This window comes from Mesoplodon mirus, assembly GCF_964341445.2.
Source record: "Mesoplodon mirus genome assembly, chromosome: X".
Taxonomy (NCBI): Eukaryota; Metazoa; Chordata; class Mammalia; order Artiodactyla; family Ziphiidae; genus Mesoplodon; species Mesoplodon mirus.
This window is the reverse complement of record NC_138981.1, coordinates 139,980,765-139,998,973: the sequence shown is the minus strand read 5'-3', so window position 1 is coordinate 139,998,973 and position 18,209 is coordinate 139,980,765. Positions and strand designations below refer to the sequence as shown.

At 41.4% G+C, this 18,209-nt stretch overlaps 1 protein-coding gene across 5 annotated transcripts in view; it reads right to left on the bottom strand.

Moving 5' to 3' along the window:
* Window positions 1–3,197: 3,197 nt before the first annotated feature.
* The window catches only part of BRCC3 (BRCA1/BRCA2-containing complex subunit 3), an 84,087-nt gene continuing 69,075 nt past the window's right edge, over window positions 3,198–18,209 (bottom strand). For 4 of the 5 annotated variants that reach the window (XM_082610279.1, XM_082610277.1, XM_082610280.1 and 1 more), the window contains 4 exons: window positions 17,229–17,360; window positions 16,688–16,731; window positions 5,971–6,140; window positions 3,198–4,868 (listed from right to left, as the gene is read on the bottom strand). In XM_082610279.1, coding sequence (XP_082466405.1) covers window positions 5,989–6,140; window positions 16,688–16,731; window positions 17,229–17,360 — 328 coding nt within the window. In that variant the 3' untranslated portion in view covers window positions 3,198–4,868; window positions 5,971–5,988. The remainder of the gene's footprint in view (window positions 4,869–5,970; window positions 6,141–16,687; window positions 16,732–17,228; window positions 17,361–18,209) is intronic. The other variant, XM_082610278.1, reaches the window with a different exon arrangement.

Sequence of the window (18,209 nt, the reverse complement as noted above, 5' to 3'; positions counted from 1 at the left end):
AATGTAAGACCGGGCACTATAAATCTCTTAGAGGAAAACATAGGAAGAACACTGTTTGACATAAATCACAGCAAGATTTTTTTTTTTTTTGGCGGTACATGGGCCTCTCACTGTTGTGGCCTCTCCCGTTGTGGAGCACAGGCTCCGGACGCGCAGGCTCAGTGGCCATGGCTCACGGGCCCAGCCGCTCCACGGCATGTGGGATCTTCCCGGACTGGGGCACGAACCCGTATCCCCTGCATCGGCAGGTGGACTCTCAACCACTGCGCCATCAGGGAAGCCCAGCAAGATATTTTTTGACCCACCTCCTTAGAGTAATGGAAATAAAAACAAGAATAAACAAATTGGACCTAATGAAACTTAAAAGCTTCTTCAGAGCAAAGGAAACCATAAACAAGATGAAAAGACAACCCTCAGAATGGGAGAAAATATTTGCAAATGAAGCAACTGACAAAGGATTAATCTCCAAAATATATAAAAAGCTCATGCAGCTCTATATTTAAAAAAAACAAACAACCCAATCCACAAATGGGCAGAAGACCTAAATAGACATTTCTTCAAAGAAGACATACAGATCGCCAAGAAGCACATGAAAAGCTGCTCAGCATCACTAATTATTAGAGAAATGCAAATCAAAAGTACAATGAGGCATCACCTCATACCAGTTAGAATGGGCATCATCAGAAAATCTACAAACAACAAGTGCTGGAGAGGGTGTGGAGAAAAGGGAACCCTCGTGCATGGTTGGTTGGAATGTAAATTGATACAGCCACTATGGAGAACAGTATGGAGCTTCCTTAAAAAACTAAAAATAGAACTATCATATGACCCAGCAATCCCACTACTGGGCATATACCCAGAGAAAACCATAATTCCAAAAGACACATGCACCCCAGTGTTCATTGCAGCACTATTTACAATAGCCAGGTCATGGAAGCAACCTAAATGCCCATCAACAGATGAATGGATAAAGAAGATGTGGTACATATATACAATGGAATATTACTCGGCCATAAGAAGGAACGAAATTATGTCATTTGTAGAGACGTGGATGGATCTAGATATTGTCATACAGAGTGAAGGAAATCAGAAAGAGAAAAACAAATATCGTATATTAATGCATATATGTGGAACCTAGAAAAATGGTACAGATAAACCGGTTTGCAGGGTGGAAATCCAGACACAGATGTAGAGAACAAACGTATGGACACCAAGGGGGGAAAGCCACGGAGGGGGGTGATGGTGGTGTGATGAATTTTGCGATTGGGATTGACATGTATACACTGATGTGTATAAAATTGATGACTAATAAGAACATGCTGTATAAAAAAATAAAATTCAAAAAAAATTTTTTAATTCAAAAATAGAAAGAAAAATAAGAAGACAGCAACCAAACCAAAAAACAAATTACCAATGATAACAAGCACTAAAAACTATACTTAAAAAAAAAAACGGACAGGCAGAAACCTAGGACAAATGGTAAAAGCAAAGCTAAAAGCAAAGCTATACAGACAAAATCACACACAGAAGCATACACATACACACTCACAAAAAGTGAAAAAGGGGAAAAAATGTATCATTGCTCCCAAAGTCCACTGCCTCAATTTTGGGATGATTCGTTGTATTCCACAGATGCAGGGTACGTCAAGTTGATTGTGGAGCTTTAATCCGCTGCTTCTGAGGCTGCTGGGAGAGTTTCCCTTTCTCTTCTTTGTTCGCACAGCTCCTGGGGCTCAGCTTTGGATTTGGCCCCGCGTCTGCGTGTAGGTCGCCTGAGGGCGTCTGTTCTTCGCTCAGACAGGACGGGGTTAAAGGAGCCGCTGATTCGGGGGCTCTGGCTCACTCAGGCCGGGAGGAGGGAGAGGTACAGATGCGGGGCGAGCCTGTGGCGGCAGAGGCAGAGTGACGTTGCACCAGCCAGAGGCGCGCTGTGCGCTCTCCCGGGGAAGTTGTCCCTGGATCCCGGGACCCTGGCAGTGGCGGGCTGCACAGGCTTCCGGGAGGGGAGGTGTGGACAGTGACCTGTGCTTGCACACAGGCTTTTTGGTGGCGGCAGCAGCAGCCTTAGCGTCTCGTGCCCGTCTCTGGGGTCTGTGCTGATCGCCGTGGCTCGCGCCCGTCTTGGGCTCATTTAGGCGGTGTTCTGAATCCCCTCTCCTCCCGCACCCCGAAACAATGGCCTCTTCGGCAGTTCCAGACTTTTTCCCGGACTCCTTCCTGGCCAGCTGTGGTGCACGAGCCCCTTCAGGCTGTGTTAACGCCGCCAACCCCAGTCCTCTCCCTGGAATCCGACCTCCAAATCCCGAGCCTCAGCTCCCAGCCCCGCCCCACCCCAGCGGGTGAGCAGACAAGCCTCTCGGGCTGGTAAGTGCTGGTCGGCCCCGATCCTCTGTGCGGAAATCTCTCTGCTTTGCCCTCCGCACCCCTGTGGCTGCACTCTCCTCTGTGGCTCCAAAGCTCCCCGCCCCTCCGCCACCCGCAGTTTCTACCTGTGAAGGGCCTTCCTAGTGTGTGGAAACCTTTCCTCCTTCACAGCTCCCTCCCACTGGTGCAGGTCCTGTCCCTATTCTTTTGTCTCTGTTTTTCCTTTTTTCTTTTGCCCTACCCAGGTACGTGGGGAGTTTCTTGCCTTTTGGGAGGTCTGAATTCTTCTGCCAGCATTCAGTAGATGTTCTGTAGGGGTTGTTCCACATGTAGGTGTATTTCTGATGTATTTGAGGGGAGGAAGGTGATCTCTGCGTCTTACTCTTCTGCCATCTTGAAGCTCCTCCCCTTTTCATGTTTATAAGTCATTTCTCTGACACTGACAAACCTAGTCTCCACTTTCCTCAAAACATTTACTTATTTGCTCCATCAGTTGACTTACTTGTTTAATGTACCTGATTGCTGGCTGCACAACACAGCTTTCACTAGATGTTCCCCACCAAGGCCCTCATGCAGTAATCCCAGCCCTGCTTCCTCAGCCACCAGGTACTTTGACACTTCCATGTACCTGCCTCCTCTCCCCACATTCCTGTTTTACAGATTACAACTCGAATTATCAGGTTAGAAAAAGAATTTCAAATTGCCATAACTCTGTCAATGTAAACAGCTTAGAAGGGACATGTACAGAAGGTTGGCCTGTAAAAATATTCAAATCATTTTATTCCCCTCAGATTTTATCACTTATTTCACAAAATACATACCATACCTCCTAGTTCCTTATTTAATACTTACAACTTTTTATTTTGCAATAATTATAGATTAACAGGAAGTTGCAAAAATAGTACAGGGAGTCCCATGTGCCCTTCACCCAGTTTCCTCCAGTGGTAAGATCTTACACATAACAATTGTACATCTTCAAAACCAACATATTGACAATGGTAGAATACTGCTAACTAGACTATAGACCTTATTTGGTTTCACCAAATTTTACATGCATTCATTTGTGGGTGTGTGTAGGTCTATATGGTTTTAGCACAGATATAGATTCATGTAATAAACACCACAATCAAGATACAGAACTGTTCCATCAGCACAAATAATTCCTTGTGTTATCCCTTTATAGTCACCCATATCCCATACCCCCTCCAGTCCCTATCCCTGTCAACCATTAATCTGTTCTTCACTTCTATAATTTTGTCATTTCAAGAATTTATACAAATGCAGTCATACAGTATGTAAGCTTTTAAGACTGGCTGTTTTTCATTCATCATTATACCCTTGAGGTCCATCCAAGTCGTGTGTATCAACAGTCTGTTCCTTTTCATTGCAGAGTAGTATTGCATGGTGTGGATGGTTGGTTTAACCACACACTCAACTGCAGGTCATCTGGGTTGTTTCCAGTTTGGGGCTATTACAAATGAAACTGCCAAGAATGTCTGTATAGAAGTTTCTGTGCCAAAATAGGTCTCATTTCTTTGGGATAAATGTCCAGGACAGCAATTGCTGGATAATAACGTACATGTATGTTTAAATTTATTAGAAATTTTCAAACTCTTTTTTTCAGAGTGGCTTACCGTTTTACATTCTGTTCAGCAGTGTATGAGAGATCCAGTTTGTATGCTCAACTGAACCTGGTATTTTCACTGTTTTTTCTTTAGCCATTCTGATAATTATGTAGTCATAATTCATTGTGGTTTTAATTTGCATTCCCTGATGGCTAATGAAGTTCGACATCTTTTCCTGTGCTTGCTTGCCTTCGATACACCCTCTTTAGTGCTATGTCTACTCATGTCTTCTGCTCATTTTCTAATTGGATTGTTTGTTTTTTACTCTTGACTTTATTCTAGATAAATGGTTTGCAAGTAATTTCTCTCAATAATTTCCTCCTCTTAAGTTTTTGGCAGAGCAAAAGTTTTTCATTTTGATGAAGTCCAATATACAGTATCAACTTTTTCCTTTCATGATTGTGCTTTTGGGATGAAGGCCAAGAAGAACCTGTTGCCTAGCCCACCACGATCCTAAAGATCTTTCTATGATTTTTTTTCCTGAAAGTTTTACATCTTACATATAAGTTCATGATACATTTTCAATTAATTTTTCAATTAACTTAATTAAGTTCATGATACATTTTCAGTTAAAATTAATTATTTTTCAATTAATTTCAATTAATTTTCAATGCAGTTTAGGTCAAAGTTCATTTTCTTTGCCAATTCTTTGCCAGTTCATTTTCTTTCTGCACCAGCATCATATGTTGAAAAGACTATCCTTCCTCCATTGAATTGCTTTTGTACCTTTGTCAAAATCAGTTGGGCATATACCACACTGTCTTGATTACTGTAAGTTTATAGTAAGTCTTGAAGTCAGGTAATGTGAGTCTTCCAAATTTTTCTTCTTCAAAATTGATTTGGCTTAATTAATTTTACACCTGGATATTTTCATCCTTCCTACAGGGAAAGAAAAGAATAGAGAAGAACTGTGGCTGTGGGAAATTAGGGAAAATACAACATTTACACTACATATGCCCTAGGGGAGTTCATGAAGATTTCTGGGTTCCACTCCCAGAGTTGAAGTTTGACCTCCAAATGATTATGGTGCATGTAGTTCCGGACTGTACTTTGAAATTTGAAAAACAATAATTTAGGGAGAAACAAGAAGAGAAGACAAAACCAAAAACAACCCTTTGTCACTGTTGTTGGGATTGGGGCTTTCTTTGTTTTCTTTCTTTCTAACTCCTCCAATTCCCACTTTAATTTCTGGTCTGCAGTAGGCTTGGCTCTTTTCTGAAGACACACTTAGCATTTGTGGTTACACATAGTAAGAAGCTTGCAACAGAACTTTTTAAAGCATGATTTTTGTTACATCCTAAGTCCTGAATGTTTCTGGAAAAACACATTTATATTATACTGGAAATTCTTAGGGAAATAGGATCTGCTCAATAGGAGTTTGCTTCAGAGCCAAATATGCTAGAACTCATGTTTTTGGTTAGAAAGAGCACCCACATAGATTCAACCTTTGCTAGGTATCTCAGAATACCTATTTTAGAGATCAAGAAGGAAGACATAAGACATATGCCTCTCAATGGGGGCAAAGAATAGAGGTGGGGTGCTGATGAGTCACCTTCACTTCCACTAACCCTTGTGTACTTGTTTATTTGTCCAACATCAGCATCATAACTACAAAACTGAACATTAAATACTCTTATTCCTTTAGCTTATTCTAGAGAAAAAAATAAACATTTGAAATATGCTCCCCAGACATTTTATTACAGGATGTCCTTGCCAATGTACCTTGCATAGCCTTTAAAAAAAACTTTCATATTCTACTTAAATCACCCTGCATATGCTCTTTGTAGGCCGGTTCCAGGTAGGAGGGTTCATTAAGCCCTAATAAAACTTTTAGGAAGACATCTTATGTTTGTTTATTGTATGCATAAAACGCACCCATTGGGATATAAAAAGAGCTGCTCCATCGTCTGCCTACACATCTCCTGTATATGAATTTTTAGACCATGTTTACTACACAAATTGGAAAACAAAAGTTTCTTACTTCATTTTGTCTCCTGCTTTATTCTAAAGAAGAAAGTTCTTGCATAAGCTCTTCCTTTTCTTGTTGCAACTCCTGCAAATGCTGTTGGTTTTGCTCCAGTCTGTCCTCCAGCCACTGCAGTAGAGGCCCGCTGACTGCCGACATCTGACTGCACAGGTTCTTGGTAAACACTTCAATAGGAAAAACACAGAGATAACAATCCACCACCAGTAGCGCCCAACAGTGAGTACAGAAAGAGGGGGAAGGAGGAGAACATAGAAAAAGTGCAGAAGTAGAACTGGCAGACAACTTTGTATGGGCAGCCAGGGGAAAGGCAGGAGAGCTGAGCAAAGAGGATACCTATTCGGAGGCCATCCTGAACATCCCTGGATCCATAAGCCAGACAGAAGCCTTGCTATGCAGAGAGCAGAAAGATATCCAGCTTTTTACTTCCATAGCAAAAGGGTAAGAGCTACAGAAGGGTCTCTATCCCCAGCTCTCAGACCTTCTCACTGTGAATGAACATAGCTTCCCAGTGAGCTAGAACTCTGTCTTCTGCAACTTAATTTTTCACGAGTTCAGAAAGAAAATTGCTTACCAAGTGTTACATACATTGAAGAATACATTAATGCAACTCACCTGAAAGCTCCTCTTTTAAAATGAGGAAAAAGCAGAGAGATGAAGGGAGTGATCACCTTTCACGTCTTCCTAGGAATGCTCAGCTTCACAGTAAGACAGAGATTCTGTGGCCCTCTTTATAAAACAAATTCTGCCTAATGGAAATATCTTTTTCTCTCTTATGATACATGACTTATTAAAATGACCACTGTAAAATTGTGGGGTATACCTTCCAAGATATATGTATATGTATATGTGTGTGAACTTGTGTGCATATGTATATATACTTTTTAATAAAAATGGTTCTGATGAACCTAGGGGCAGGACAGGAATAAAGACACAGGTGTAGAGAGTGGACTTGAGGACACGGAGAGGGGGAAGGGTAAGCTGGCATGAAGAGAGAGAGTGGCATGGACATACATACACACCCAAATGTAAAACAGATAGCTAGTGGGAAGCAGCCGCATAGCACAGGGAGATCAGTTCGGTGCTCTGTGACCACCTAGAGGGGTGGGATAAGGGAGGGAGGGAGGGAGAAGCAAGAGGGAGGAGATATGGGGATATATGTATATGTACAGCTGATTCACTTTGTTAGCAGAAACGAACACAACATTTGTAAAGCAGTTATACTCCAATAAAGATGTTAAAAAAATTTTTTTTTTTGAAAAAGATTTGGGGGCCCCACTTTCACATCACTGAATTACAGACTCTCTTAAGACAGGCCTTGGAATCTGTGGTGGGTTTTTTTTGTTTTTGTTTTTTTTATTATCGACCTCAGAGTGCTATATATATATATTTTTAAATAAATTTATTTATTTATTTTTGGCTGTGTTGGGTCTTCGTTTCTGTGAGGGCTTTCTCTAGTTGCGGCAAGCGGGGGCCGCTCTTCATCGCGGTGTGTGGGCCTCTCACTGTCGTGGCCTCTCTTATTGCGGAGCACAGGCTCCAGATGCACAGGTTCAGTAGTTGTGGCTCACAGGCCCAGTTGCTCCGTGGCATGTGGGATCTTCCCAGACCATGGGTCAAACCCGTGTCCGCTGTACTGGCAGGCAGATTCTCAACCACTGCGCCACCAGGGAAGCCCAATTTTTTTAAATTAAGTTAAAAAATACTGTATGATTTTGGACGTTACTTTTACCTCACATAACAATAAGCCATAGACATCTTCCTGTGTTGATAAAGAACTACCTTTCCTTCTTAACGGCTGTACAGTATTCATCAGAATGGATGTACCAATTTAATAAGTCTTCTATTGATGGACCTTTCAGTGGCATCCAATTTTTTGCTATTATAAAGACTGCGATTAATATCCCTTTATTTTTGCGCATTTGTCCTACAAATTTTTGAAGGATACATTTTTTGAAGTGGAATTGCTAGATTCAAGTCCACATATATTTAAAAATTATACCTCCAGGAACAGTATATGGGAGTGTTCACTTCCCTCACATCCTCATCTAATTCTCTGTCAATTTAATCTTTGTCGAAAGAAAAGGAGAAAACCTGATGACTTTACCTTAATCCATACTTCTTTTATAGATTATTATGAACAATTTGATTTTTCTGTAGGGCTCTATAAAAGTCTTTAATTCTTATTTAGTCAGTCTTTTGTGACTTCCTTATATTTTCCTCCTGTATTTTTAACTTTTAATGAGCTTTATTGGGGTATAATTTACAGACAATAAATGACCCCATTTTAAGGGTACAGTTCAGTGAGTTTTGACAAATGCATACCCCTTTTAACCACCCTCCAGTCAAGATACAGGGCATTTCCATCAGCCCAGAGGCCCCTCTGGGTTCCCTCTGCAGCCTGTGCCCCTTCACCTTGGGCCACAGCAGCTACTGATCCATTTGCTGTCACCATAGGGTAGTTTAGCCTATTCTTGAATTTCATATAAATGGAACTATAGAGTATGTAGCACTTTGTGTGATACTTCTTTCAGTTGGCATAATGAGATTCATCCAGGTTGTTCATGTATCAGTAGTGTGTTCTTTCCACTGCTGAGCAATACCTTGTTGTATGGATGGATCACACTTTGTTTATCCATTCACCCACTGACAGACAATTGGGTGTTCCCACTTTTTGGCTATTGTGAATAATGCTGCTACAAACATTCCTATACAAGTTTTTGTTTGAACACCTGTTTTCAACTCTTTGGGGTATATGCCTAGGAGAGGAACTGGTGGGACATTTGGTAGTTGTAATTGCCAATCTCTTTCCAAAGTGGTTGTAATATATTTAATAGTATAAGTATAAATATATCTGGAATTTATTTTTTGTGTAGGGCATTAAGTAGGAATTTATTTTTTCCCAAATGGAAATAGAAGTATAAACTAAGAAACAAATGAACTGTCCCAACACTATTTAGTGAACAATCCATCCTTTTTTTTTTTAGTTTTTATTTTTATTTATTTATTTATTTTTACATCTTTATTGGAGTATAATTGCTTAACAATGGTGTGTTAGTTTCTGCTTTATAACAAAATGAATCAGTTATACATATACATATGTTCCCATATCCCCTACCTCTTGCGTCTCCCTCCCACCCGCCCTATCCCACCCCTCCAGGCGCTCACAAAGTACCGAGCTGATCTCCCTGTGCTATGCGGCTGCTTCCCACTAGCTATCTACCTTACGTTTGGTAGTGTATATATGTCCATGCCTCTCTTTCAATTTGTCACAGCTTACCCTTGGCCCTCCCCATATCCTCAAGTCCATTCTCTAGTAGGTTCGTGTCTTTATTCCTGTCTTACCCCTAGGTTCTTCATGACATTTTTTTTCTTCTTAAATTCCATATATATGTGTTAGCATACGGTATTTGTCTTTCTCTTTCTGACTTACTTCACTCTGTATGACAGACTCTAGGTCTATCCACCTCATTACAAATAGCTCAATTTCATTTCTTTTTATGGCTGAGTAATATTCCATTGTATATATGTGCCACATATTCTTTATCCATTCATCTGATGATGGACACTTAGGTTGTTTCCATCTCTGGGCTATTGTAAATAGGGCTGCTATGAACATTTTGGTACATGACTCTTTTTGAATTATGGTTTTCTCAGGGTATATGCCCAGTAGTGGGATTGCTGGGTCGTATGGTAGTTCTATTTGTAGTTTTTTAAGGAACCTCCATACTGTTCTCCATAGTGGCTGTACCAATTCACATTCCCACCAGCAGTGCAAGAGTGTTCCCTTTTTTCCACACCCTCTCCAGCATTTATTGTTTCTAGATTTTTTGATGATGGCCATTCTGACTGGTGTGAGATGATATCTCATTGTAGTTTTGATTTGCATTTCTCTAAAGATTAAAGATGTTGAGCATTCTTTCATGTGTTTGTTGGCAGTCTGTATATCTTCTGGGGAGAAATGTCTATTTAGGTCTTCTGCCCATTTTTGGATTGGGTTGCTTGTTTTTTTGTTATTGAGCTGCATGAGCTGCTTATAAATTTTGGAGATTAATCCTTTGCCAGTTGCTTCATTTGAAAATATTTTCTCCCATTCTGAGGGTTGTCTTCTGGTCTTGTTTATGGTTTCCTTTGCTGTGCAAAAGCTTTTGAGCTTCATTAGGTCCCATGTGTTTATTTTTGTCTTTATTTCCATTTCTCTAGGAGGTGGGTCAAAAAGGATCTTGTGGTGATGTATGTCATAGAGTGTTCTGCCAAGGTTTTCCTCTAAGAGTTTGATAGTCTCTGGCCTTACATTTAGGTCTTTAATCCATTTGAGCTTATTTTTGTGTATGGTGTTAGGGAGTGATCTAATCTCATACTTTTACATGTCCCTGTCCAGTTTTCCCAGCACCACTTATTGAAGAGGCTCTCCTTTCTCCACTGTACATTCCTGCCTCCTTTATCAAAGATCAGTTGACCATATGTGCGTGGGTTTATCTTTGGGCTTTCTATCCTGTTGCATTGATCTATCTTTCTGTTTTTGTGCCAGTACCATACTGTCTTGATTACTGTAGCTTTGTAGTATAGTCTGAAGTCAGGGAGCCTGACTCCTCCAGCTCCATTTCTCGTTCTCAAGATTGCTTTGGCTATTCGGGGTCTTTTCTGTTTCCATACAAATTGTGAAATTTTTTGTTCTAATTTTGTGAAAAATGGCAGTGGTAGTTTGATAGGGATTGCATTGAATCTGTAGATTGCTTTGGGTAGTAGAGTCATTTTCACAATGTTGATTCTTCCAATCCAAGAACATGGTATATCTCTCCATCTATTTGTATCATCTTTAATTTCTTTCATCAGTGTCTTATAATTTTCTACATACAGGTCTTTTGTCTCCTTAGGTAGGTTTATTCCCAGATATTTTATTCTTTTTGCTGCAGTGGTAAACGGGAGTGTTTTCTTGATTTCACTTTCAGATTTTTCATCAATAGTATACAGGAATGCCAGAGATTTCTGTGCATTAATTTTGTATCCTGCTACTTTACCAAATTCATTGATTAGCTCTAGTAGTTTTCTGGTAGCATCTTTAGGATTCTCTATGTATAGTATCATGTCATCTGCAAACAGTGACAGCTTTACTTCTTCTTTTCCGATTTGGATTCCTTTTATTTCCTTTTCTTCTCTGATTGCTGTGGCTAAAACTTCCAAAACTATGTTGAATAAGAGTGGTGAGAGTGGGCAACCTTGTCTTGTCCCTGATCTTAGTGGAAATGGTTTCACTTTTTCACCATTGAGGACGATGTTGGCTGTGGGTTTGTCATGTATGGCCTTTATTATGTTGAGGAAAGTTCCCTCTATGCCTACTTTCTGCAGGGTTTTTTTTGTTTGTTTGTTTGTTTTTGGTTGTTTTTGCGGTACACTGGCCTCTTACTGTTGTGGCCTCTCTCGTTGCGGAGCACAGGCTCCGGATGCGCAGGCTCAGTGGCCATGGCTCACGGGCCCAGCCGCTCCGCGGCATGTGGGATCTTCCCGGACCAGGGCACGAACCCGTGTCCCCTGCATCGGCAGGCGGACTCTCAACTGCTGGGCCACCAGGGGAGCCCTCTGCAGGGTTTTTATCATAAATGGGTGTTGAATTTTGTCGAAATCTTTCTCTGCATCTATTGAAATGATCATATGGTTTTTCTCCTTCAATTTGTTAACGTGTATCACGTTGATTGATTTGCGTATATTGAAGAATCCTTGTATTCCTGGAATAAACCCCACTTGATCATGGTGTATGATCCTTTTAATGTGCTGTTGGATTCTGTTTGCTAGTATTTTGTTGAGGATTTTTGCATCTATGTTCATCAGTGATATTGGCCTGTAGTTTTCTTTCTTTGGGGCATCCTTGTCTGGTTTTGGTATCAAGGTGATGGTGGCCTTGTAGAATGAGTTTGGGAGTGTTCCTCCTTCTGCTATATTTTGGAAGAGTTTGAGAAGGATAGGTGTTAGCTCTTCTCTAAATGTTTGATAGAATTCGCCTGTGAAGCCATCTGGTCCTGGGCTTTTGTTTGTTGGAAGATTTTTTATCACAGTTTCAATTTCAGTGCTTGTGATTGGTCTGTTTATATTTTCTATTTCTTCCTGATTCAGTCTTGGCAGGTTGTTCATTTCTAAGAATTTGTCCATTTCTTCCAGGTTGTCCATTTTATTGGCATAGAGTTGCTTGTAGTAATCTCTCATGATCTTTTGTATTTCTGCGGTGTCAGTTGTTATTTCTCCTTTTTCATTTGTGATTCTACTGATTTGAGTCTTCTCCCTTTTCTTCTTGATGAGTCTGGCTAATGGTTTATCAATTTTGTTTATCTTCTCAAAGAACCAGCTTTTACTTTTATTGATCTTTGCTATCTTTTCCTTCATTTCTTTTTCATTTATTTCTGATCTGATTTTCATGATTTTTTTTCTTCTGCTAACTTTGGGGTGTTTTTGTTCTTCTTTCTCTAATTGCTTTAGGTGCAAGGTTAGGTTGTTTATTCGAGATGTTTCCTGTTTCTTAAGGTGGGATTGTATTGCTATAAACTTCCCTCTTAGAACTGCTTTTGCTGCATCCCATAGGTTTTGGGTCATCGTGTCTCCAGTGTCATTTGTTTCTAGGTATTTTTTTATTTCCTCTTTGATTTCTTCAGTGATCACTTCGTTATTAAGTAGTGTATTGTTTAGCCTCCATGTGTTTGTATTTTTTACAGATCTTTTCCTGTAATTGATTTCTAATCTCATAGCGTTGTGGTCGGAAAAGATACTTGATACAATTTCAATTTTCTTAAATTTTCCAAGGCTTGATTTGTGACCCAAGATATGATCTATCCTGGAGAATGTTCCATGAGTACTTGAGAGAAATGTGTATTCTGTTGTTTTTGGATGGAATGTCCTATAAATATCAATTAAGTCCATCTTGTTTAATGTATCATTTAAAGCTTGTGTTTCCTTATTTATTTTCATTTTGGATGATCTGTCCATTGGTGAAAGTGGGGTGTTAAAGTCCCCTACTATGAATGTGTTACTGTCGATTTCCCCTTTTATGGCTGTTAGTATTTGCCTTATGTATTGAGGTGCTCCTCTGTTGGGTGCATAAATATTTACAATTGTTATATCTTCTTCTTGGATCGATTCCTTGATCATTATGTAGTGTCCTTCTTTGTCTCTTCTAATAGTCTTTATTTTAAAGTCTATTTTGTCTGATATGAGAATTGCTACTCCAGCTTTCTTTCAGTTTCCATTTGCATGGAATATCTTTTTCCATCCCCTTACTTTCAGTCTGTATGTGTCTCTAGGTCTGAAGTGGGTCTCTTGTAGACAGCATATATATGGGTCTTGTTTTTGTATCCATTCAGCCAATCTGTGTCTTTTGGTAGGAGCATTTAGTCCATTTACATTTAAGGTAATTATCGATATGTATGTTCCTATTCCCATTTTCTTAATTGTTTTGGGTTCGTTATTGTAGGTCTTTTCCTTCTGTTGTGTTTCTTGCCTAGAGAAGTTCCTTTAGCATTTGTTGTAAAGCTGGTTTGGTGGTGCTGAACTCTCTCAGCTTTTGCTTGTCTGTAAACGTTTTAATTTCTCCATCAAATCTGGATGAGATCCTTGCTGGGTACAGTAATCTTGGTTGCAGGTTTTTCTCCTTCATCACTTTAAATATGTCCTGCCAGTCCCTTCTGGCTTGCAGAGTTTCTGCTGAAAGAGCAGCTGTTAACCTTATGGGGATTCCCTTGTGTGTTATTTGTTGTTTTTCCCTTGCTGCTTTTAATATGTTTTCTTTGTATTTAATATTTGACAGTTTGATTAATATGGGTCTTGGCATATTTCTCCTTGGATTTATCCTGTATGGGACTCTCTGTGCCTCCTGGACCTGATTAACTATTTCCTTTCCCATATTAGGGAAGTTTTCAACTATAATCTCTTCAAATATTTTCTCAGTCCCTTTCCTTTTCTCTTCTTTTCTGGGACCCCTATAATTCGAATGTTGGTGTATTTAATGTTGTCCCAGAGGTCTCTGAGACTGTCCTCAGTTCTTTTCATTCTTTTTCCTTTCTTCTGCTCTGTAGTAGTTATTTCCACTATTTTATCTTCCACGTCACTTATCCATTCTTCTGCCTCAGTTATTCTGTTATTGATTCCATCTAGAGTATTTTTAATTTCATTTATTGTGTTTCTAATCGTTGCTTGATTCATCTTTAGTTCTTCTAGGTCATTGTTAACTGTTTCTTGCATTTTGTCTATTCTATTTCCAAGATTTTGGATCATCTTTACTATCATTATTCTGAATTCTTTTTCAGGTAGACTGCCTATTTCCTCTTCATTTGTTAGGTCTGGTGGGTTTTTATCTTGCTCCTTTTCCTGCTGTGTGTTTTTCTGTCTTCTCGTTTTGCTTATCTTACTGTGTTTGGGGTCTCCTTTTTGCAGGCTGCAGGTTCGTAGTTCCCGTTGGTTTTGGTGTCTGTCCCCAGTGGCTAAGGTTGGTTCAGTGGGTTGTGTAGGCTTCCTGGTGGAGGGGACTAGTGCCTGTGTTCTGGTGCATAAGGCTGGATGTAGTCTTTCTGGTGGGAAGGTCCACGTCTGGTGGTGTGTTTTGGGGTGTCTGTGGACTTTTTATGATTTTAGGCAGCCTCTCTGCTAATGGGTGGTGTTGTGTTCCTGTCTTGCTAGTTGTTTGGCATAGGGTGTCCAGCACTGTAGCTTGCTGGTCGTTGAGTGAAGCTGGGTGCTGGTGTTGAGATGGAGATCTCTGGAAGATTTTCGCCGTTTGATATTATGTGGAGCTGGGAGGTCTCTTGTGGACCAGTGTCCTGAAGTTGGCTCTCCCACCTCAGAGGCACAGCACTGACTCCTGGCTCCTCAATTTGGGATGATTCGTTGTCTCTTCATGTATTCCACAGATGCAGGGTACATCAAGTTGATTATGGAGCTTTAATCCGCTGCTTCTGAGGCTGCTGGGAGAGATTTCCCTTTCTCTTCTTTGTTCTCACAGCTCCCGGGTCTCAGCTTTGGATTTGGCTCCACCTCTGTGTGTAGGTCGCTGGAGGGCGTCTGTTCTTCGCTCAGGACAGGGTCAAAGGAGCAGCCGCTTCGGGGACTCTGGTTCACTCAGGCAGGGGGGTAGGAGGGGCACGGAGTGCAGGGTGAGCCTGCGGCAGCAGAGGCCAGCGAGACGTTGCACCAGCCCGTGGCACGCCGTGCGCTCTCCCAGGGAAGCCGTCCCTGGATCCCGGGACCCCGGCAGTGATGGGCTGCACAGGCTCCCCGGAAGGGGAGCGTGGGCGGTGACCTGTGCTCGCACACAGGCCTCTTGGCAGCGGCAGCAGCCTCCCCAGCGTCCCACGCCCGTCTCTGGGGTCCGCGCTTTCAGCCGTGGCTTGCGCCCGTCTCTGGAGGTCCTTTAAGTAGCGCTCTTAATCCCCTCTCCTCGCGCACCAGGAAACAAAGAGGGAAGAAAAAGTCTCTTGCCTCTTCGGCAGGTCCAGACTTTTTCCCAGACTCCCTCCTGGCTAGCTGTGGCGCATTAGCCACTTCAGGCTGTGTTCACGCCGCCAGCCCCAGTCCTCTCCCTGAGCTCTGACCGAAGCCCGAGCCTTAGCTCCCAGCCCCGACCACCCCGGCAGGCGAGCAGACAAGCCTCTCGGTCTGGTGAGTGCCAGTCGGCACCGATCCTCTGTGTGGGAATCTCTCCGCTTTGCCCTACCCAGGTACGTGGGGAGTTTCTTGCCTTTTGGGAGGTCTGAGGTCTTCTGTCAGCGTTCAGTAGGTGTTCTGTAGGAGTTCCACGTGTAGCTGTATTTCTGGTGTATCAATGGGGAGGAAGGTGGGCTCCGCATCTTACTCTTCCGCCATCTTCCCCGGAAGTCCATCCTTTTTAAAATTGATTTGAAGTAACATCTTTCTTAGATATAAATTCTTAAATACATATACATGGGCTCTATTCAGTTCTACTGATGTAGCTGTCCATGTTTGAGTTATCAATATATTTTTTAATTGCTGTGGCTTTATTATTAACTCTTTGCCATGTTTAACCTCCAGATAAAAGTGATGGGACAGATAAACCAAGCCATCTCTGTCTTTTTCTCTCAAAGTACTTGCCTATAATACTTGGAAGCCTCCTTTTCTTCCCTCCTAGTGACTTTGCCAGAATGGCCTGGGAGTCAGGGTTAGTCAGAAGGTGTGGGTGGATAGGTGTGTATGTTGGGAAAAGTGATTTAGTGTGTATATCGTATTGAGCAGAAATCCTTGGCCTTGTATAGGAATTCCTTATATATTTATTTACATGAAAAGATCTCCCTCATGCTCTCCCTTTTATGTCTGTCTGTCTGTCTATTCATCTCTTTCAACTCCCATCACAATAAGCTGGTACTGATATGCTGGAAACCGGCTCACAAGAGCCAACTGTTGAAATTTCAGGAAGTTTGCAAACTGGTTACGGCCATGTTAGTTGTTTGAAATCAGCCACAGTAGGCGTGTTACACTATGGAAACTTGCAAACACAACAAATCGGGGCCCTCCCTGTCTCCCTGAGAACTGGTGTTAAACGTGTCCAGTCATGTATAGTATTCAGTGGTCCACAGGATTCAATAGAAAAGTTGGGAGCAGGATTAGTTGGGAAAGAAAACTCAAGGGTAATTCGTACTCATCACTTCAGTCACTTCAAGTAAATTTGCTTCTGTCATGTGAGTATTTCACTGCCTGTACTTGAGAAAAAAAATCTTACCTGAGCCATTATGGATCTTGGTTACTGAGTCCAGATGTGTAAGGCTAAAGGGATAAAATAGTTTAGGTTAGTAGCAAAGCAGCAGTTCATCTAATCCGTTTGGCAGTGGTCTGCTACAGACCTCTGCCAACCAGATTAGATAAATATGTATCATTGAACTTCCCATTATTGTTCCATTTTTCATGATTTGGGGGATGTAATTTTATTCAGAACGTTGAGATAATTCAAAGAAATAATTTTGAAATTACTATCTTTTGCTGAAGCCTTCCTATAGTACATAGTACTTGGCAATAGGGCTACTAAGATGTTATTTTTAACAACTAAAAAATGTGTCTTTGCCCCAGAAGAATCCAAAGTGCACCAGGAGAGAAACAAGTGTTAAAGACATTGTTATCATACAGGGTGAGACATGTGATGACTTTCTCACGGAGAGCTGAAAGGAAAGGGGGCTCACAGCTTGAGCTGCTAAAGATGAAAGGACAGGAGAGGAGAACAGGGACCAGGCCCGAGAATCTGGAAGAGGAGCAGCGAGGGTCTCTACCTGTGGATCCTCCTATATGCATCCTGCTCCTCTTGGCACAGGATCTTGGGCAGCTCAACTGCTGACTCAAGGCACACTTTCCCAATGGTCACATGAGGTACAATATGAATTGGAATTTCAATTCTCTCATACCTGTAAGACAGTCAGTTCAGGTCAGTTTTTGTTATTCTGTTTCCAGCTTTACTGAGGTATAATTGACAAATAGGAATTATACGTATATACTTAAGGTGTACAAATTGATATTACGATATATATACACATTCAGAAATGATCACCACACTCAAGCTAATTAACATATCCATTACCTCACATAATTACCTTTTTTGTGGCAATTTAACATTTAAGATCTACCTTCGGCTTAACAAATTTCAAGTACAAAATCACCATGTTATACATCAAATCGCCAGAACTCATTTATCCTAGAACTTTGTACCCTTAGACCAGGGGTCCCCAACCCCTGGGCGGCTGACCAGTACCGGTCTGTGGAGGAGGAGGTGAGTGGTGGACGAGCGAAGGAAGCTTCATCTGCCGCTCCCTGTCGCTCCCCAATGCTCACATTCCCGCCTGAACCATCCCCCCTCCACCCACACCTGTGGAAAAATTGTCTTCCATGAAACCGGTCCCTGGTGCCAAAAAGCTTGGGGACCACTGCCTTAGACCAATACTTCCTCATTCTCCCCTTTACCCCCCGTGCCACAGCACCACCATTCTACTCTCTGGGTCTATTAGTTTGACTCTTAGATTCCACATATAAGTGAGAGCATGCATTGCATTATTTGTCTTTCTCGGACTTATTTCACTCAGCATAATGTCCAGGTTGATCCATGTTTTTGCAAATGGTATGTATATATACATACGTATACACATACCACATTTTCTTTATCCATTCATCCACGGACAGACATTTAGGTTGTTTTCATTCCTTGTGAATAATGCTGTGATGAACATGGGAGCACAGATATCATTTTGAGATACTGATTT